The sequence below is a fragment of the Tachysurus fulvidraco genome, chromosome 10 (assembly GCF_022655615.1).
Source record: "Tachysurus fulvidraco isolate hzauxx_2018 chromosome 10, HZAU_PFXX_2.0, whole genome shotgun sequence".
Classification (NCBI taxonomy): Eukaryota; Metazoa; Chordata; class Actinopteri; order Siluriformes; family Bagridae; genus Tachysurus; species Tachysurus fulvidraco.
The window spans coordinates 25,739,327-25,761,826 of NC_062527.1; the positions used below are offsets into that span (position 1 = coordinate 25,739,327).

The 22,500-nt window shown below is 44.8% G+C and overlaps 1 protein-coding gene across 10 annotated transcripts in view; it reads left to right on the plus strand.

Moving 5' to 3' along the window:
* Nucleotides 1–22,500, plus strand: part of akap9 (A kinase (PRKA) anchor protein 9) — a 91,011-nt gene that overhangs the window by 21,907 nt on the left and 46,604 nt on the right. For 8 of the 10 annotated variants that reach the window (XR_007144039.1, XM_047819174.1, XM_047819172.1 and 5 more), the window contains 10 exons: nt 78–138; nt 964–1,156; nt 1,324–1,360; nt 2,707–2,742; nt 4,840–4,926; nt 5,120–5,227; nt 9,705–9,832; nt 10,655–10,737; nt 15,740–15,921; nt 20,122–20,406. Coding sequence is in view for 9 of the 10 variants with exons in the window: in XM_047819174.1 (XP_047675130.1) it covers nt 78–138; nt 964–1,156; nt 1,324–1,360; nt 2,707–2,742; nt 4,840–4,926; nt 5,120–5,227; nt 9,705–9,832; nt 10,655–10,737; nt 15,740–15,921; nt 20,122–20,406 (1,200 nt within the window). In the remaining variant the exon portion in view is untranslated. The remainder of the gene's footprint in view (nt 1–77; nt 139–963; nt 1,157–1,323; nt 1,361–2,706; nt 2,743–4,839; nt 4,927–5,119; nt 5,228–9,704; nt 9,833–10,654; nt 10,738–15,739; nt 15,922–20,121; nt 20,407–22,500) is intronic. The other 2 variants (XM_047819175.1, XM_047819176.1) reach the window with 1 other exon arrangement.

The window sequence follows — 22,500 nt, forward strand, 5'->3', positions numbered from 1 at the left end:
CTGTGTGTATCTGTGTGCGCGTGTGTGCTCGTGTGTCTGTGTGTGTGCGCGTGTGTCTGTGTTCCGTGTGTGTGCAGGCGGTGTGTGATGACCACTCAGTCAGGACTGAAGACGGTGTCCACACCTCCACCCCCACTGGTAAACATCACCACATTTACTTTCTTCACTTTCTTATTCTTGTTGTTTATTGTTTTGCTCTTCGAACCTCCTAAAAACTGCCTCAAATTGTTACTGGATCATAATGTTGTGGTGTTGTGCTGTAAGGGTGTGTGTGTGTGTGTGTGTGTGTGTGTGTGTGTGTGTGTGTGTGTGTGATGTGACATACAGCTAATACCCATACTCAGAATTTGTTCTCTGCGTTGAACCCATCCAAAGTGCACACACACAGCAGTGAACACACACAGAGCAGTGAACACACACACCGTGAACACACACACTTACACACAGCAGTGAACACACACACACCGTGAACACACACCCAGAGCAGTGGGCAGCCATTTATGCTGCGGCGCCCGGGGTGCCTTGCTCAAGGGCTCCTCAGTTGTGGCCGTCCTGAGACTCGAACCCACAACCTTAGGATTATGAGTCAGACTCTCTAACCATTAGGCCACGACTGCCCTACGACTGTATGTGTGTGTGTGTGTGTGTGTGTGTGTGTCTGTCTCTGTGTGTGTGTCTGTCTCTGTGTGTGTGTCTGTCTCTGTGTGTGTGTCTGTCTCTGTGTGTGTGTCTGTCTCTGTGTGTGTCTGTCTCTGTGTGTGTGTCTGTCTCTGTGTGTGTGTCTGTCTCTGTGTGTGTGTCTGTCTCTGTGTGTGTGTGTGTGTCCGTCTCTGTGTGTGTGTGTGTGTGTGTCTGTGTGTGTGTGTGTGTGTGTGTGTGTGTGTGTGTCTGTCTGTCTGTGTGTGTCTCTATGTGTGTGTCTGTATGTCCCTGTGTGTAATGTGTAATTTCACTTCTTTGCAGTCTTACAGGAGGAATTTCAGGAGTCGGTGAAGCAGAAGATGCAGCTTCAGGTGGAGCAGCACATGCAGGAGATTCAGCATCTGAGGAGTTACTATAGTGAGCAGATCAGAGAAATGGAGGAACGCTACACCAGCGAGATTCTCCATCTTCAGGACCAACTGCAGAACATGACTCCCACAGATGTCATGCACAGGTAACACACACATTTGGACTTTAATATGTTAGGGTTTGTGTCGTCAGCCTCCTTATTTTAGTGTGTAGTATGTGTTGCCCCCTGCTGTCCAGCATGAGCGTTCACACTGTGTGTGTGTGTGTGTGTGTGTGTGTGTGTGTGTGTGTGTGTGTGTGTGTGTGTTACAGCATGCCAAGTGTTTCTGCAAAGGAGCAGCAGCTTCAGGTAAGTTATAGTGCACTGTTAGCCTGAACTGTCACTCACACACACTCACACACACACACACACTCACACACACACACACACACACACACACTTAGTTTTTGGCTATAATCTGCCCTAGATTACAGCATGGGGGGGGGGGGGGGGGGTTGGTAAAGGATGGTGTAGGATGTAGTGCTTCAAGGATGAGTGAGCAAGTCTTATTCTGTCTTTTACACTCATTCATCTCCTTGCTTTTCTTATTCACTCCATCTCACTGCCTTGTATGAAAGGAGGACCCAAGAGCCCAGAGTAATGGAGAGAGAGAGAGAGAGAGAGAGAGAGAGAGAGAGAGAGAGAGAAAAGGAGGTATAAACATTCAGGTACAGTGTAATGGAGGAGTGAGCAGAAAAACACTCAGACCTTCAGCTAAGTTATGGTTTTAATTACTACACTACTATACACCGTTGTTATAGCAACAATATACTTATAATGATAAGAATAATGAAGTAGAGCTACAGTGTAGTATCGTGTAAGTAAATGTCTAATACAGGAGCTGGGGGTGAAAAAAGAAGAGCATAGTTAAAAGGATGAGAAGATGAGGATGAAGAAAAAAAGAGAAGATAAAAGAACAGAAGAAGGTGATCATGGAGGAAGTGTTGAACATGGACAAGAGGGAGAATTAAAAAGAGGAAAGAAGAATAAACAGGACAATGGAGAGAAAGAGCTCAATGCAGTGGAAAAGAAGATGGAAAAAAGAAGACAGATGTGAGATGGAGGAGTGAAGTGAGGAACTACAACACAGATCAGAATAAAGCTCCACTTCAGTGGGCAATAACATCATAACTGTCTTACAGGGTTACACTGTAGTGTGTGTGTGTGTGTGTGTCTCTGTGTGTGTGTGTGTCTCTGTGTGTGTGTGTGTCTCTGTGTGTGTGTGTGTCTCTGTGTGTGTGTGTGTCTCTCTGTGTGTGTGTGTCTCTGTGTGTGTCTGTGTGTCTGCGCTTGTGTGTCTGCGCGTGTGTGTTTGTGTGTGTGTGTGTCTCTGTGTGTGTCTGTGTGTCTGCGCTTGTGTGTCTGCACGTGTGTGTTTGTGTGTGTGTGTCTCTGTGTGTCTCTGTGTGTCTCTGTGTGTGTCTGTGTGTCTGCACTTGTGTGTCTGCGCTTGTGTGTCTGCGCGTGTGTGTTTGTGTGTGTGTGTCTCTCTGTGCGTGTGTCTTTGCGTTTCTCTTTGTGTGTCTCTGTGTGTCTCTCTGTGTTTCTGTGCGTGTGTCTCTGTGTGTCTCTGCTTTTGTGTGTTTGTGTGAACAGGGACTTTATGATTAACCCCCCCCCCTCTCTCTCTCTCTCTCTCCCTCTCTCTCTCTCAGATGCGACAGTATAACATTGAGGAGGAGATTGCCAGGGTAAGCTGAGTGTGTTGTCATGGCTCTTTAAAAATTCATTACGTCATTAGGTCATAAGGGTACTTGCATGAGTCTACTTGCACTTTTAAATGTGTTTCTGTGTTGCAAAATGATATGCAGTAGGGAGAGGGGAGTGAGACCCTGTAATCATCTCAGCTGTCCTCACTATGCACTGTAGGGTCTTGCATTCTACGGTTTTGCAATTTCCATACCACACAGTGATGCAACTGGCCAGGACGTTTTCCACAGTCCCTCTGTAAAAAGTATTAATGGTGGGGGGGGTGAGATGTGCCTTTCTCAGCCTTCGTAAGAAGAGACGCTGCTGGGCTTTCATGGTGATGGAGCTGGTGTTGAGTGACCAGGGGAGAGTGGTTGCTCTCTGCTCTCCTGAAATCAACAACCATCTCTTTAGTTTTATCAACATTCAGAGACAGGTTGTTGGGTCTTGATGTGCCTCATGACGAACTTTTTGAAGCACTTCATAACGATGGGTGTGAGTGCGATGGGACGATATTCATTGAGGCAGGACACTGTAGACTTCTTTGGGATGGGGACGATGGTGGCACGTAGGAACAACAGCACTGCTCATGGAAATATTGAAGATGCCAGTGAAGACATCTGCTAGCTGTTCTGCACATTCCCAGAGCACCCTGCCAGGAATGTTGTCTGGTCCAGCAGCCTTCTGTAGGTTAACTCTGCATAGAGATCTCCTCGCATTGGCTGTGGATATACCAGATTGTTGGGGGGGACCTCTATGCAAACCGAGCAAAGAAGTCGTTCAGCGCATCTGAGATGGAGGCATCGCTATCACAGGCAGGTGAAGCTGTCTTGTAGTTCATGATCGCCTGTATGCCCTGCCACATGCGCTGGGTGTCTCCGCTGTTCTGGAAGTGGCTGTGGATTGTCTGGGCGTGTGCACGTTTTGCCTCTCTGATGGCTCGGGACAGTTTGGGCCTTGCTGTTCTTAGGGCCACCTTGTCCCCTTTTCTGAAGGCTAGGTCTCTAATCCTCAGCAGTGCACACATTAGCAGTCATCCACAACTTCTGGTTGGAGCGTGTGGTGATGGTCTTGGAGACGGTCACGTCATCAATGCACATGCTGATGTAGCTGGTCACTGATGCCGTGTACTCCTCCAAGTTAATGGAGTCGTCGATGGTTGTAGTCTCCCTGAAGATGTTCCAGTCAGTGCAATCAAAGCAGTCCTGAAGAGCAGAGGTGGCTCCTGATGGCCAGGTTTTCACCTGCTTCAGAACTGGTTTAGAGTCTCATGAGTGGTCTGTATGCTGGAATTAGCATAACAGAGATGTGGTCTAGGGTTAGACATAAAAAACACAAGCACCAGGTAAACAGCAAGTGCGTACCTTACCTTTAGCTGCAGTAGCACAGACGTGGCAGACGATAGAGTCTCCGATGATCACCGCATCACGTTCCGTCTCGTTTAGGGGCGAAGTGGTTCCGGGTGGAAATCTCAAAGATGGGTAGCGGTGGAGAGGAGAGGTCCTCCTCTGGGGCCAGGCTCACATCTTTCCGCTGCTGCTGCACCCAGGGGCCGTGGTACCCTGTCGCCAGAGTGAACGACACCTGGGCCGGCCGCTTCCTTGGTGCGTTGGACTTGAACAGAGAAACACGTGGAGTAGTGGTGGAGGGAGTACTGTTTTCACGCAGTGAATTCACCTCCCCAGGTGAGCAATCGACCAGGTAGATTCCGCTCCCCCAGCTGGGTATCATCTGTAGGTCTTTTCCAACTCACTGCAAACGATTCAAAAACAGGAAGTGACTCAGTCACTGATGCAATGCACCAGCATCTCATGATGAACAACATGATGATTTTACCTGAAATGATCGGCCTTCCAGGTAGGAAGCAAACCATTCCTATGCTGCTGCATGTATTTCAATATGCTGCTTAAAGGATGAGGTGGATGAGGCCAGAGGATGATTGGCTGGTCAAGAGGCATGTAGCTTCTCAGAGACAGCCAAGAAGAACATCTGTATGGAATGTGCTGTTTGAAGCCAGACTTTGTTTGATGAGGCAGTGTGAGTGTCCAGAGTATTTGGTGTTTTGTGTGTAATGCTTATCTGATATTTGATGTTTGCAGGTTATAGTGCAGATGTCGGTTGAGTTTGCCAAGCAGAGAGAGAAGAATCGCATCAGCATGCAGGACAAACAGAGTGAGGAGACACATGTATGTACTCTGGCCACTAATTTATCCACGCAAATGATGATGAAATAATTTGAAGGGGCTAGCTGATAATATAATATAATGAAGGCTACATTAGATTAAATTGATTTAAGTGATGCTAAAATAGTCCTCGTTTCAGAAACATTTACTATCATTAACCTGTTTATCACTGAGTGTATTGTGTGTATTTGAGCAGGAGGGGGTGGAGCCCGAGCGAGCGAATCAGAGGGAGGAAGAGTCTGGGAGAGGAGGAATGGAGCGATGGTATCCCAGCAGGCAGTGCAGTAGCACACAGACAGGAATGGTAACTTTATATAATTAGGGGCCCAACCCTTAGAAATGTCTTGTGTTATACAAGTTTTTATTATTTTTATTTATTGTCTCCTTATTATTCTCTAATACAAATCATTGGCATAAGAGTCATCAAATTCCCATCTGCTAATGGTGGCACTATAGTGCAGCATTGTCCATAACCCCCACATTTTCCTTCACCTTCTTCAGAGAAAGTGACATGGATTTGTACTTCATGGATGGATTGATGCATTATTTAGAGCTGCTCTTTATTATTTTGAACTAATTTGCATGTCAAACATATATTTGTCCTGGACACACACTTGCATCACCTGGTATCCTTCACCATCACTCTCCCTATCCTACCTAAAACTACCTCTCACCCCTCTCACCCCATCTCTTATCTGCTTTCACTCTGTCTCCCCTTCTTCTGTAGCTTCTGGCACTCTTTCTTCTCTTCCTGATCCTGAGTCCTTTTCCTCACTACCCTTGGACTCAGGCACAGACACTTTCCTCTCATCTCTTTCCTCAACTATGGACTTCCTCTGTCCACTAAACCCAAGAAACCTTCTTGTCCTGCTCCTTGGCTTTCAGATGTGTTGCGCAACAATCGAAGAGAGCCAAGATCATCTGAGAGAAAGTGGAAGAAATCACAACTTGATGCAGATCTTGATTCTTACTGTACATTCCTGGCCAAGTTCTCCTCAGATGTGACTTCTTCCAAAACTTCCTTCTACAAGGAAAAGCTTGAAGCTTTGGTACAAGACCATTGGAAGCTCCAAAACATCATCTGTTCTCTACTCAACCCCCCGACTCCACCTGCTTCATCCTTCCTGACTGCAGAAGACATTGCTTCTTTCTACAATGAGAGGAAAATCCTTCAGTGTCGCATGTCTCAACTGTAGCAGCAGAAGAGATTTTACAAATCATCCAGTCCTGCAATCCTTCCACCTGCCCATTGCATCCACTCCCTTCCACTATTCTCCAGACCATCTTTCAAGACCTTCTGCCCCTCATTACCACTATCATCAATAGATCCATAGCATCTGGTCAGGTACCAATTACTTTCAGGAGACCAAGGGTTATTCCTATTCTAAAGAAACCTGCTCTGGATCCATCAGACATCAGTAACTACAGACCTGTATTACTTCTCTCATTTCTTTCAAGAATTCTTGAACGCATTGTCTCTAATCAGCTGCCTGTCTATCTCTCACAGAACAACCTCTAAGATCCCAACAGTCTGGATTTAAAGCAGCTCATTCCACAGAGACAGCCCTTTTGGATGTTTCTGAGAAACCACATGCTGCTATATCAGCCAAACTGTCACCCGTCCTTATCCTCCTTGACCTTTGCTCAACGTTTGATACGGTCAACCACAAGACTCGCTTGTCTACCCTCAGGAGTCTTGGGATTTATGGATCAGTGTGGGATCCTGAGGAAGAACAAAGGATGCGACCAGTACCGGCGTCCACGAGGGAAACGAGCCGGCATCAGGAACAGGCTGAGGGGACGCGCAAACCGCTCTCCCTTACCTAGTATCCTGTTAGCCAATGTCCAGTCTCTGGAAAACAAGCTCGATGACCTCAGGGCAAGGGTCAAGTTCCAGATGGACATTCGGAACTGCAACCTTCTCTGCTTCACTGAGACATGGCTGAACCCAGCGGTACCAGACCACGCCATCCAGCCGGCCTAGTTTTTCTTGGTTTACCGCATGGACAGAACACTGGATTCAGGGACGTCAAGGGGAGGTGGAGTGTGTCTGATGGTGAACAACCACTGGTGCGACAGCACGAGCATAGTTTCTCTTTCACACTCCTGCACACCAAATCTGGAACTACTGACCATCAAATGTCAGCCCTTCTATTTACCTCGGGAATTCAGCTCGGTCATAGTCAGTGTCGTTTATATTCCATCTGAAGCGGACACGGACACTGCAGTATGGGACTTACTTGAGACACTAACTCATGAATTCGTGGCATAATGGTTAGAGAGTTTGACTCCTAACCCTAAGGTTGTGGGTTTGAGTCACCGAATGACATTTAGATGATGCAGATTGGAACATGTTCATGTGCAGCTCTGATGACCTCAACATGTTTACGGAAGCGGTTGTGGTATTAATCGAGAAACTAGCGGATGATACGGTGCAGAAAACCACCATCAGAATGTTTCCCAACCAGAAGCCATGGGTGGATAGAACCATCCGCAAGGCTCTGAGATCCCGCTCTGCTGCCTACAACACGGAGCTCACCACCGTGGACAAGGATGAGTACAAGGCTGCATCTTACAGTGTGCACAGAGCGGTTATGGAAGCAAAGCGGCTCTATGGGAGGAAACTAGAGTCACAGTTCCAACATGGCGGCTCTAGGAGCTTGTGGCAGGGACTAAGGAACATTACAGACTATAGAACACCAGCTTCTAGAATGGGGAATGCTGGCAGAGGAGCTAAATATATTTTTCGCTTGCTTCGAGGCTGTAGCTAACCATGCTAGTGGCACAAACAGCATGTACGCTGAGAGAGATGGAGAGGTAAATGCGTTCACCATCTCAGAGCATGACGTGGGTAGGGCATTCAGGAGAGTGAACACCAGGAAGGCAGCAGGACCAGATGGGGTTCACAGGTTGGGTTCTGAAAGCCTGTGCTGACCAGCTAGCACCGGTGTTCACTGAGATATTCAACCTCTCATTGGAACAGTCTGTTGTCCCCTCATGCTTCAAACAGTACACCATTGTTCCTGTCCCAAAGAAACCCCAGCCCTCCTGCCTCAACGATTGCCACCCTGTAGCCCTGACCTCAGTAGTGATGAAGTACTTCGAAAGACTGGTCAGAGACTTCATCACTGCATCACTACCAGACACACTGGATCCACTACATTTTGCATACAGCCAGAACCACCGTACTGAGGACACCATTGCTCTTCATCTCCACAATACAATGAGCCACCTGCAAAAATTATGCAAAAATGCTGTTTGTGGACTACAGTTCAGGGTTCAATATCATAATTCCCTCCACGCTCACTTCTAAGTTGGAGGTCCTGGGACTTCATAGCCTGCCGCTGTGTCAATGGATCTCCAACTTCCTGACAGAGACAACAAGCCGTACGGGTGGGGAAACTCACCTCATCCACCCTCACCCTCAGCACTGGAGCTCCCCAGGATTGTGTTCTTAGCCCCCTGCTGTACTCACTGTACACTTATGATTGTGTGGCCACTTCCAACTCCTCCACCAAGTTTGCTGATGACACTGTTGTGGTGGGCCTGATCTCTGTTGCTGATGACACTGTTGTGGTGGGACTGAACAATCTTCTCCTGAATGTCAGCAAGACTAAAGAGTTGATAGTGGACTTCAGCACAAAGCAGCTGCTAAACATCAACGGGACCCCAGTGGAGAGAGTGGACAGTTTCCGGTACCTAGGTGTTTACATCACACAGGACCCTGGTGAAAATGGCCCGGCAGCGTCCGTACCATCTGAGAAGCCTATGGGACTTCAAACTACCCTCTCAGGTGCTAAAGAATTTATACACCTGCACCATTGAGAGCGTCCTGATGGGTAGCATCACTTCCTGGTTCGGGAACAGGCAGGACAGGTGGTCCAGAGGGTGGTGTGGTCAGCTGAACGTACCATCCACACTGAGCTCCCTGACCTGCAGGACATCTACAGCACGCGGTGCCGGACCAGGGCCAGGAAGATTGTAAAGGATCTCAGCATCCCAACAATGGACTCATACTGCACATGGACAATTTGAGGACACTCGTTAAAACTAAATGCATTTATGTATATACATTATCACATTTATTTTCATATTTTATATAGTTTTATACAGTTTATACTTCTTATCTATCTACCTTCTTTTGGTTTTATTTTTGTGCTTAATTTCATTCCTTTTTATGCTTGAATACTGGACTTAAAAAGCATTTCACTGCATGTTGTATTCTGTATGTATGTGACAAATAAAATTTGATTTGAATGGTTTGCTTCCTACCTGGAAGGACGCTCATATCAGGTAACATGGAGGGGACTGATATCTGCTCCTTGCAGACTCTTCACTGGTGTCCCACAGGGCTCAGTACTTGGTCCTCTTCATTTCTCGTTGTATACTCACTCTCTTGGTGAAGTTATTTCCTCACATGGGTTCTCATACCTCTGCTATGCTGATGATACACACCTTATGAGTCGTGTGGTATGAAGGTCCAGCTTTTTTAAAACTAGATTCTATCGTGTCTTTGTGTGGTCGTTACACATTTATTTACTTTTTTTTGTATACTGAAAGGTGGAGTGTGTCTCCGCTGGTGAACCTGTTGCTAAGGCAGTGCTGTGAATGTGTGTGTATGTGTTTTATTTATTTGGCTGTGTTGCACACACACACACACACAGGTGTTGGTTGCTGATTGAATGAGATGCTGTGTGTTGAGTGAGTTGTATAGTTTTCGTTAATGTTAGTAAACATGCTCATCCTCCTGTCTGTGTTTAATTTGCTTGTTTGTTCATCAGCTGAGGAGAAGTGGAGAAGGGGATGAGGACAAAGACGAGGAGAGAGAGGAAAAGAAGAAGGTTGAACAGTGTGCTGAGGAGGGAGTGATGGTGACATCACAGCTGACATCAGCAGACACACAGGAAAGGTGAGGTGTTTATGAATTGTGTTTGTATATCAGCTACATTATTATAAGTGTAAACACATACATATGTAAAGACTGAGGACTTTGGTTACATGTCTATTCTTTAATGTCCAGACTATTCTTTAATGTCCTACACCCCCTATATTCTTCCGATAAGTAAATCATAATAATTTACCTACAAATGTTGTAAAACTTCCTCTAACAGCACGGCTGCTTTGTACACACTACACTGTTAGTTTCATTATGCTGCTGTTGTACATTTATACCTGTGCGTGTGTTAGATGTGACACAGTATCAGCAGCCAAGTGAACATTTTCTACAGTAAGCACAACTGGGACAAAAAAGACCCTGCAAAAACTTCTGTATCAACAATAGCCCTTTCAGTAGCATCAGATTAGCTGTAACAACTGCCGCATCCTCGACCGCCTCGGGCGCATCCCCGACCGCCTCGGCCGCAACCCCGACTGCCTCGGCCGCACCCCCAACCGCCTCGGCCGCATCCCCGACCGCCTCGGGCGCACCCCCGACCGCCTCGGCCGCAACCCCGACTGCCTCGGCCGCACCCCCAACCGCCTCGGCCGCATCCCCGACCGCCTCGGTCGCATATGCCATGCTAACAGTCCCTTCAGTAAACAATAACAACTGCTTCAAAGCAATGCTAGCTACCACAATTTGACAACAATCACTAGAACAAAGTTACAAAGACCATTTAATCAAATTAACCTTTAAAAAAACTGCAATAAGGACTGCACTACACCTGCAACAGCCACTTTGATCACAGAAATTCTAACTGTCTGTCTCTCTCCCTGTCTGTCTCTCTAACAGAGTGCCTCAGGTGTTAGTGGACATGTTAAAGATGGCCGTCCTAATGGAGGAGAGTGTCAGAGACAAACCTACCACACACCCAGGTGAGCAGAACTATCATCTGTCTGTAATAATGTACAGATTGTATGATAATATGAGTACAGACTGAGTTTAAGTGATGCTAAGTGTTACCAGTGTCGGTTTATTGTCAAGGAAGACGTCCCAGATTCACACTGAGCATGATGCTACTGACCATCAGCTACTAGATGTTACATGTTACACTGTTAGCTAATAAATAATAGCTAAAGATATTTGGTTAAAAGAGTAGATCTGGACTAACGTGGAATGATGTGTCTTTTAGCTAACACTGGTTAGTTTATACTAAGTAATCAGATATAATACACTGTCTATCTCGGGTTATTTTATAATTATATGTTTTTTATTGTTTTTATAATTCTGTAAAGCTACAATGTGAATTGTTCAAAGCGCTATACAAATAAATTAAATTGGAATTATTTATGTAGTAGCTAAAGTAGACATTACCCTCAGATTTGTTCAATTTGGACTTTGTACAGTTAATATTTGTAATTATACTCATTGTAATTATTATTATTATAACCGATGTACTTATACTCATTACATGTAACTGTGTGTAACCTAAACAACACTAACACTGACACTAAGGTCTGACAATATGAGAAATCTAAAATACTACTGAAAGATTTCCTCTGCATAACTGATTAAACATTTATAAAGAGCGAAAAACTGAAAAGAGCGTGAAAGAACACACACACACACACACACACACACACACACTCACGCACACACACACACACACACACACACACACGCACACATACGTACATGCACACATACATACGTACACGCACACACACACACGTACACACACATACGTACACACACATACACACGCACACACACATACACACACTCACGTACACACACACACGCACACATACATACGTACACGCACACATACATACGTACACGCACACACACACGTACACACATACATACGTAAACACACACATACATACGTACACGCACACACACGCGCACACACACACACACGCACACACTCACATACGTACACGTACACACACACATACGTACACACGCGCACACACACATACGTACACGCACACACACATGTACACACACATACGTACACACACACACACACTCACACATTTGTGAGGTTTACCACAGTGTGATGTCACTGACCACATACCCTGTTAGCCATGTAGCCTGTCAGACTGGTTTTGTGCATTTGTGTAATATTGTATTTAACACGTGCACACACACACACACACACACACACACACACACACATGTACACAAATACACACAGGTATTCCCCGTGACTCACTTATACACTTTAAATGTTTAACATACAAAAACAAGCTAATGCCAGTGGCTGTTGTGGGTAAGAGCTAATAATTTAGCAACAACTAGCTACAATTATGGCTAATAATGAGAAGTTAACACTGACCATCTATTAGCCTTTAAATAAACAAGTTAATTATTCAGGAAAACAACAATGATTTATTTGTTTTATATTTATTTATATATGTTCATCCTCCCAAAATGAATTTCTGGTTCCTCCACTACCTCTACAACACATGACATACTTCTGCATGATTTTTGCTGTAAGTGTGACTTTAGTGCTAGTGTGAGTTGAGAGTGAGGTGACTTTGATTAACGGGCGAGGTGACTTTGAGGGCGAGCGAGACTTTGATGGCGAGGTGACTTTGATGACGGGCGAGGTGACTGAGGGCGAGCGAGACTTTGAGGGCGAGGTGACTTTGAGGGCGAGCGAGACTTTGATGGCGAGGTGACTTTGATGACGGGCGAGGTGACTGAGGGCGAGCGAGACTTTGATGGCGAGGTGACTTTGATGACGGGCGAGGTGACTGAGGGCGAGTGAGACTTTGAGGGTGAGGTGACTTTGATGACGGGCGAGGTGACTTTAAGGACAAGCGAGACTTTGAGGGCGAGGTGACTTTGATGACGGGCGAGGTGACTTTGATGACGGGCGAGGTGACTGAGGGCGAGCGAGACTTTGAGGGCGAGGTGACTTTGATGACAGGCGAGGTGACTTTGATGGCGGGTGAGGTGACTTTGATGACGGGCGAGGTGACTTTGAGGGCGAGGTGACTTTGATGACGGGCGAGGTGACTGAGGGCGAGCGAGACTTTGAGGGCGAGGTGACTTTGATGGCGAGGTGACTTTGATGACGGGCGAGGTGACTGATGACGGGCGAGGTGACTGATGACGGGCGAGACTGATGGTAAGGTGACTTTGATGACGGGCGAGGTGACTTTGAGGACAAGCGAGACTTTGATGACAAGGATGACTTTGATGACAAGGATGACTTTGATGACGGGCGAGGTGACTGATGACGGGCGAGGTGACTGATGACGGGCGAGGTGACTGATGACGGGCGAGACTGATGGTAAGGTGACTGATGACGGGCGAGGTGACTTTGAGGACAAGCGAGACTTTGAGGGCGAGGTGACTTTGATGACGCGCGAGGTGACTGAGGGCGCGCGAGGTGACTGAGGGCGCGCGAGGTGACTGAGGGCGCGCGAGGTGACTGAGGGCGCGCGAGGTGACTGAGGGCGAGCGAGGTGACTGAGGGCGAGCGAGGTGACTGACTTTGACTTTGAGGGCGAGCGAGGTGACTGACTTTGACTTTAAGGGCGAGCGAGACTTTGACTTTGACTTTGAGGGCGAGCGAGACTTTGACTTTGACTTTGAGGGCGAGCGAGACTTTGACTTTGAGGGCGAGCGAGACTTTGACTTTGATGACGAGGTGACTTTGATGACAAGGATGACTTTGATGACAAGGATGACTTTGATGACGGGCGAGGTGACTGATGACGGGCGAGGTGACTGATGACGGGCGAGACTGATGGTAAGGTGACTTTGATGACGGGCGAGGTGACTTTGAGGGAGAACGAGACTTTGAGGGTGAGGTGACTTTGATGGCGGGTGAGGTGACTGATGGCGAGGTGACTGATGGCGGGCGAGGCGACTTTGAGGACGAGCGAGACTTTGAGGGCGAGGTGACTTTGATGACGGGCGAGGTGACTTTGATGACAAGGATGACTTTGATGACAGACGAGGTGACTGATGACGGGCGAGGTGACTTTGAGGGCGAGCGAGACTGATGGTAAGGTGACTTTGATGACGGGCGAGGTGACTTTGAGGGAGAACGAGACTTTGAGGGTGAGGTGACTTTGATGGCGGGTGAGGTGACTGATGGCGAGGTGACTGATGGCGGGCGAGGCGACTTTGAGGACGAGTGAGACTTTGAGGGCGAGGTGACTTTGATGACGGGCGAGGTGACTTTGATGACGGGCGAGACTTTGAGGGCGAGGTGACTGATGACGGAGGAGGCGACTTTGAGGACGGGCGAGACTTTGAGGGCGAGGTGACTGATGACGGGCGAGGCGGCTTTGAGGACGAGCGAGACTTTGAGGGCGAGGTGACTTTGATGACGGGCGAGGCGACTTTGAGGACGAGCGAGACTTTGAGGACGAGCGAGACTTTGATGACGGGCGAGGTGACTTTGAGGGCGAGCGAGACTTTGAGGCACACATGCTTTGATTTTATTTGTGTTTTAGGGTGTGGTCGAGTCAGACAGATTAGAGTGGAGTATCTTTATAAATGTCAGTTTACAGAAAGGACCTTTTGGATATGTTAAGTACAGATCTGCTGTGATGGTGTGAAGATGTTGCAGTGGTGTTCTACAGAATGTGTGTTGAATGAAACAAGGCTGTTGGTTGGATTTTTCCAGCAGGCCTTGTGTTTGGTGTGTGTGTGTGTGTGTGTGTGTGTGTGTGTGTGTGTGTGTGTGTCATAACACTTCCTGCAGATGAGATTAACTTTTTAGACATAAGTAAGGACTCTAGGACGCAGTTAGATTTCCAATCACCAATTTCCTGCTCTGAAGGTTACTACCTCTGGTGCCACCTAGTGTGTAAAGTGCGGTATTGCTCTTAATGAACATTAATGAAAAATATTACTTTACTATATAATTATTATACTGTATAATTACTATACTGTATAATTACTATATAATTATTATACTGTATAATTACTATATAATTATTATACTGTATAATTACTATATAATTACTGTATACTTACTATATAATTACTATACTATATAATTACTATACTGTATAATTACTGTATAATTACTATATAATTAATATACTGTATAATTACTATACTATATAATTATTAAACTGTATAATTACTATATTGTATAATTACTATATAATTATTAAACTGTATATTACTATATTATATAATTACTGTATAATTACTATACTGTATAATTACTATATAATTACTATATAATTACTATACTGTATAATTACTATATAATTACTATATAATTACTATACTGTATAATTACTATATTGTATAATTACTATATAATTATTAAACTGTATAATTACTATACTGTATAATTACTATATAATTACTATATAATTACTATACTGTATAATTACTGTATAATTACTATATAATTAATATACTGTATAATTACTATACTATATAATTATTAAACTGTATAATTACTATATTGTATAATTACTATATAATTATTAAACTGTATATTACTATATTATATAATTACTGTATAATTACTATACTGTATAATTACTATATAATTACTATATAATTACTATACTGTATAATTACTATATTGTATAATTACTATATAATTATTAAACTGTATAATTACTATATTATATAATTACTATATAATTACTATACTGTATAATTACTATATAATTACTATATAATTATTAAACTGTATATTACTATATTATATAATTACTATATAATTACTATACTGTATAATTACTGTATAATTACTATACTGTATAATTACTGTATAATTACTATACTGTATAAATCCCACATAATTTGGGTAGATTTAACATATTTGATTAACAGTTAATAAATACTGCAGTAAAAAGTTATTAGCTAATTTAGGTAAATAAAATAAAACTGTTCCAGCTAGTCGTACATTAATAAATGAATAAATAATGTTTTTAACAACAGATGTACCTGAGATGGACAACTCCATCCTGTTGTCAGGGGCAACAGACACTGATGAGGGGCTGGACATGTCTCAGGAGGCAAGCCCTGCTGTTGAGGGGGTGGGGTCTTTGTGGAGTGTGAGCTCCAGGCTGCAGAGGGCAGTGGAGAAGCTGATCTTCACCCTCACTGAGACACAAATACAGGTACAGCATTCACACAGGGACAAAACACTGACATTGCCCACAATTCACAAAAAGTTGTTCCAACTGGTTCCTAGTGGATACAGGACTATTGTATAAAGCCTGTGTGTCCATTAGGGTGTGTGTGTTTGCACATGTGTGTGTCTGTCTGTTCTTGTGTGTGTGTGTGTGTGTGTGTTTGCGTGTGTGGGCAGCTTGCAGTGGATGAAGTTTAGAGTTATGCAAAGTCTTATGTCTTACTCTCTACCCGCCTTTACCCGTCTACCCGTCTCACTCCCTACCGGTCTCACTATCCACCTGTCTCACTCCCTACCGGTCTCACTATCCACCTGTCTCACTCCCTACCGGTCTCACTATCCACCTGTCTCACTCCCTACCGGTCTCACTATCCACCTGTCTCACTCCCTACCGGTCTCACTATCCACCTGTCTCACTCCCTACTGGTCTCACTATCCACCCGTCTCACTCCCTACCGGTCTCACTATCCACCCGTCTCACTCTTCCTGTCTCAAGTCTCTCACATAGTAAACCCTGTAAGTCGTATCTACATGTCCATACACTTGTCACTTCAGTACTTATAGAGTGTCAGGTGTGTGTGTCTGTGTGTTAGTGTAGTGTGACAGTAATGTGTGTGTGTGTGTGTGTTTGTGTGTTAGTGTAGTGTGACAGTAATGTGTGTGTGTCTGTGTGTTAGTGTAGTGTGACAGTAATGTGTGTGTGTGTTTGTGTGTTAGTGTAGTGTGACAGTAATGTGTGTGTGTGTGTGTGTGTGTGTTAGTGTGACAGTAATGTGTGTGTGTCTGTGTGTTAGTGTAGTGTGACAGTAATGTGTGTGTCTGTGTTAGTGTGACAGTAATGTGTGTGTGTGTGTGTGTTAGTGTAGTGTGACAGTAATGTGTGTGTGTCTGTGTTAGTGTGACAGTAATGTGTGTGTGTCTGTGTGTTAGTGTAGTGTGACAGTAATGTGTGTGTGTTAGTGTGACAGTAATGTGTGTGTCTGTGTGTTAGTGTAGTGTGACAGTAATGTGTGTGTCTGTGTGTTAGTGTAGTGTGACAGTAATGTGTGTGTGTGTGTGTGTCTGTGTGTGTTAGTGTGACAGTAATGTGTGTGTGTCTGTGTGTGTTAGTGTGACAGTAATGTGTCTGTGTGTGTTAGTGTGACAGTAATGTGTGTGTGTCTGTGTGTGTTAGTGTGACAGTAATGTGTGTGTGTCTGTGTGTTAGTGTGACAGTAATGTGTGTGTTAGTGTGACAGTAATGTGTGTGTGTCTGTGTGTGTTAGTGTGACAGTAATGTGTCTGTGTGTGTTAGTGTGACAGTAATGTGTGTGTGTCTGTGTGTGTTAGTGTGACAGTAATGTGTGTGTGTCTGTGTGTGTTAGTGTGACAGTAGTGTGTGTGTGTCTGTGTGTGTTAGTGTGACAGTAATGTGTGTGTGTCTGTGTGTGTTAGTGTGACAGTAGTGTGTGTTAGTGTGTTAGTGTGACAGTAATGTGTCTGTGTGTGTTAGTGTGACAGTAATGTGTCTGTGTGTGTTAGTGTGACAGTAATGTGTGTGTGTCTGTGTGTGTTAGTGTGACAGTAATGTGTGTGTGTCTGTGTGTTAGTGTGACAGTAATGTGTGTGTTAGTGTGACAGTAATGTGTGTGTGTCTGTGTGTTAGTGTGACAGTAATGTGTCTGTGTGTGTTAGTGTGACAGTAATGTGTGTGTGTCTGTGTGTTAGTGTGACAGTAGTGTGTGTGTGTCTGTGTGTGTTAGTGTGACAGTAATGTGTGTGTGTCTGTGTGTGTTAGTGTGACAGTAGTGTGTGTGTGTCTGTGTGTGTTAGTGTGACAGTAGTGTGTGTGTGTCTGTGTGTTAGTGTGACAGTAGTGTGTGTGTGTGTCTGTGTGTGTTAGTGTGACAGTAGTGTGTGTGTGTGTGTGTTAGTGTGACAGTAGTGTGTGTGTGTCTGTGTGTGTTAGTGTGACAGTAGTGTGTGTGTGTCTGTGTGTGTTAGTGTGACAGTAGTGTGTGTGTGTGTCTGTGTGTGTTAGTGTGACAGTAGTGTGTGTGTGTCTGTGTGTGTTAGTGTGACAGTAGTGTGTGTGTGTGTCTGTGTGTGTTAGTGTGACAGTAGTGTGTGTGTGTGTCTGTGTGTGTTAGTGTGACAGTAGTGTGTGTGTGTGTCTGTGTGTGTTAGTGTGACAGTAGTGTGTGTGTGTGTCTGTGTGTGTTAGTGTGACAGTAGTGTGTGTGTGTGTCTGTGTGTTAGTGTGACAGTAGTGTGTGTGTGTGTCTGTGTGTGTTAGTGTGACAGTAGTGTGTGTGTGTGTCTGTGTGTGTTAGTGTGACAGTAGTGTGTGTGTGTCTGTGTGTGTTAGTGTGACAGTAGTGTGTGTGTGTGTCTGTGTGTGTTAGTGTGACAGTAGTGTGTGTGTGTCTGTGTGTGTTAGTGTGACAGTAGTGTGTGTGTGTCTGTGTGTGTTAGTGTGACAGTAGGTGTGTTGTCTGTGTGTGTCAGTAGTGTGTGTGTGTCTGTGTGTTAGTGTGACAGTAGTGTGTGTGTGTGTCTGTGTGTGTTAGTGTGACAGTAGTGTGTGTGTGTGTCTGTGTGTGTTAGTGTGACAGTAGTGTGTGTGTGTCTGTGTGTGTTAGTGTGACAGTAGTGTGTGTGTGTCTGTGTGTGTTAGTGTGACAGTAGTGTGTGTGTGTGTTAGTGTGACAGTAGTGTGTGTGTGTCTGTGTGTGTTAGTGTGACAGTAGTGTGTGTGTGTCTGTGTGTGTTAGTGTGACAGTAGTGTGTGTGTGTCTGTGTGTGTTAGTGTGACAGTAGTGTGTGTGTGTCTGTGTGTGTTAGTGTGACAGTAGTGTGTGTGTGTGTCTGTGTGTGTTAGTGTGACAGTAGTGTGTGTGTGTGTCTGTGTGTGTTAGTGTGACAGTAGTGTGTGTGTGTCTGTGTGTGTTAGTGTGACAGTAGTGTGTGTGTGTCTGTGTGTGTTAGTGTGACAGTAGTGTGTGTGTGTGTCTGTGTGTGTTAGTGTGACAGTAGTGTGTGTGTGTGTCTGTGTGTGTTAGTGTGTGTGTGTGTGTCTGTGTGTGTTAGTGTGACAGTAGTGTGTGTGTGTCTGTGTGTGTTAGTGTGACAGTAGTGTGTGTGTGTGTCTGTGTGTGTTAGTGTGTGTGTGTGTGTCTGTGTGTGTTAGTGTGACAGTAGTGTGTGTGTTGGTTCCCAGGAAGTTTCAAAGTGAAATTGCTAGCGTGTCTGCGGGCGGTTACTTTTTTAACTTGGCAATGTTGGAACCCAAATCCAGTCTGACAAGCTGCTGGGTGTGTGTGTGTGTCTGCTTGTGTGTGTGTGCATGTAGGTGTGTCTGCTTGTGCATGTGTGTGTGTCTGCTTGTGTTTGCAAATAGACACGCCCACGTTCCCTCAGGCTTGTAAACCCCGCCCTGTGATGTATGACCTGTGCACACGGCAAAACACACAAACCAGGAAGTGTACAAAGCTCTGTTAGCTGCTGCGTTACACACTGTGATTCTCTTATACTGTGTGTGTGTGTGTGTGTGTGTGTGTGTGTGTGTGTGTGTGTGAGAGAGAGAGAGAGAGAGAGAGAGAGAGAGAGAGAGGGGTTAATGAGGGACTACACTTTCCCACCGGAGCGGTGTGTTGCCACGGAGGCAGAGGAAATGTTTACTCATTAACAACATGGAGGGAGAAGATATTGAAACGTGACCCTACAGTGAACTAGTGAAGGATTTATCTCACCTGGACTATGGAGTGGAAGGGAAAGGAAAGAAGGGACTGAAAGAGAACAAGACAAGCGATCGAGACTGAGAGAATGAATGAAGGATCAACAGAAACACAAACCTGATTTGGATTATTGAGGATTTCGACTTTAACTGAACCAGAGAACGACTGAAAGAAAGAGAGCAAGACAGTGGGGGGGTGTGGGGGTGTATGTGTGGAAGGAAGCATTAAGAGAGTAACAGAAGTAGAGCATAAATGACAGGGAAGAAAAATGCAGACGAAGATGCTCCATCTCTGATTTATTTAAACTGAGTTGCAGGATTTGTGTGTGTGTGTGTGTGTGTGTGTGTGTGTGTGTGTGTGTGTTTACGTTAACCTTGGCAACAGTTGCTCAGAGGTACGGTGCTCTGTGACACACACCTCTCTATGTCTGTCACTTATTGTCATCTCTTCCTCCACACTCTGACTGACAGACAGACAGACAGACAGGTAAACAGGTAGACAGACAGACCGTCCGGATGGAGTCTTACTGGCCATACTGCAGCTCGCGGGAGTTGGATGTGGTTTGGGGGGATGGGGCAGACATGTACGAGGTGGAATCTCGTGTCCCCCTTCCTCGTCCTTTCCCTCTGACTATCTGTCTGAATGAGAAAAACGCTGTGATCGTGAAGACACACATTACACACCTGAAGAGACACGCACAAGGACACCTGCTGCGCATCGTAACCAAGATCTCCCTCCCGACACCACCTTATAGCGTGAGTACAGTGTGAGACAGGTGGGGGCAGACAGGTGGGGGTGAGTGTGTACTGTCACACAGTGTTAGAGTTAATACTCAATATAATTGTCTGTATATGTTTATAAAGTGTCTCAGTCCTAATGATCAGTGCAGGAGTTATGATGCTTCACCTGGTGACCTGTTGCTGTTCCTCACGCTGGTGGAATAATGCTGTTATAAATGAGTGTAATAACCTGGCTGTTGTTCTCAGTGCTGTAATAAACACAGTGTGTTCAGGACAGCAGCTGGAATGTCATCTTATGGACTGCTTTGTTTTTATATTCGTCATTTCTCAGTTAACTACGTCACTTATGGTCATTTCTCAGTTAACTACGTCACTTATGGTCATTTCTCAGTTAACTACGTCACTTATGGTCATTTCTCAGTTAACTACGTCACTTATGGTCATTTCTCAGTTAACTACGTCACTTATGGTCATTTCTCAGTTAACTACGTCACTTATGGTCATTTCTCAGTTAACTACGTCACTTATGGTCATTTCTCACTTAAGGGTGTCACTTATGGTCATTTCTCAGTTAACTACGTCACTTATGGTCATTTCTCAAGGCTCTTTTCGCTTGCCTTACTGGACTGTTAGCAGGAAGCTGTTGGACTTCAGAGCAACAATAATCACACACTTTATTACGTCTACACTTAACCTGCTAGAACAAACTAATAAAGTGTAAAAGACTTTACTTTGTGATCAGAACTCAAAAGGCAAAAATAACCCTAAATTATTACAACAATTTAAACAGTATTGTGGAGGTTTTGAGAACATAGACACACTGGGAGGACATGAGGACATGAGGACATGTAGCACGAGAGACGAACGGCCCAAACAAAAATAAGCAGGATTCAAACACAGAAACTGAAGAAAGGAAAACATCACGTATCATTGGTTAGATACACAAAGCCTGGTGGTCTCTGGGTCAGGATGATCTTACCTTACCGTGGTCTGCCTACATTGTTTATGAGCCAGCTCGTCTCCAGCTCGTCTCCAGCTCGTCTCCAGCTCGTCTCCAGCTCGTCTCCAGCTCGTCTCCAGCTCGTCTCCAGCTCATTCTGACCCTCTAATATTTTACACAAACAGTACCTGCTAATAACAATTCCTAGTCACACACAGGAGGTCAGAACTTAACAGCTTCTTAGTAGAAATGTCCATCACCTTTTGTCCTCTTGATGAGTCCTTTCTTTGCCTAATTATTAATCATTATGAAACTTTAAGAGTTTGGGGACATAAAATGCTAAATAACAGGACACATAACCAGGAACACATTCGTAAAGCTCACATCACATTCTCCACTGCAGGGTTTTAATGAACACATAAAACACACAATCTTTAGTGGCTAGTTTACTGTTTCTGTGGCACAGACCTGAACATATAAAGAGTCAGTCTGTGACTTATACATGCAAATAAAGAGTCAGTCTGTGACTTATACATGTAAATAAAGAGTCAGTCTGTGACTTATACATGTAAATAAAGAGTCAGTCTGTGACTTATACATGTAAATAAAGTAGAGTCAGTCTGTGACTTATACATGTAAATAAAGTAAAGAGTCAGTCTGTGACTTATACATGTAAATAAAGTAAAGAGTCAGTCTGTGACTTATACATGTAAATAAAGTAAAGAGTCAGTCTGTGACTTATACATGTAAATAAAGTAAAGAGTCAGTCTGTGACTTCTTTACAAGTCACGTGTGATCTCCACTGTCTGTATTCACCTGTCTTGTCTCAGTCATTGTGTGTAGGGACAGGGAAAACATCTCCAAACTGTGTGTACCACTGGGAGTGAGACAGGTAGGGGTGAGTCAGGTCGAGTCACAGTGTGTACCATTATGTCCTGGGAGTGAGACAGGTAGGGGTGAGTAAGGTCGAGTCAGATTGTGTACCATTATGTCCTGTGAGTACTGGGGGTGAGACAGGTAGGGGTGAGTCAGGTCGAGTCAGAGTGTGTACCATTATGTCCTGTGAGTACTGGGAGTGAGAAAGGTAGGGGTGAGTCAGGTCGAGTCAGAGTGTGTACTAACATGTCTTGTGAGTACTGGGGGTGAGACAGGTAGGGGTGAGTCAGGTT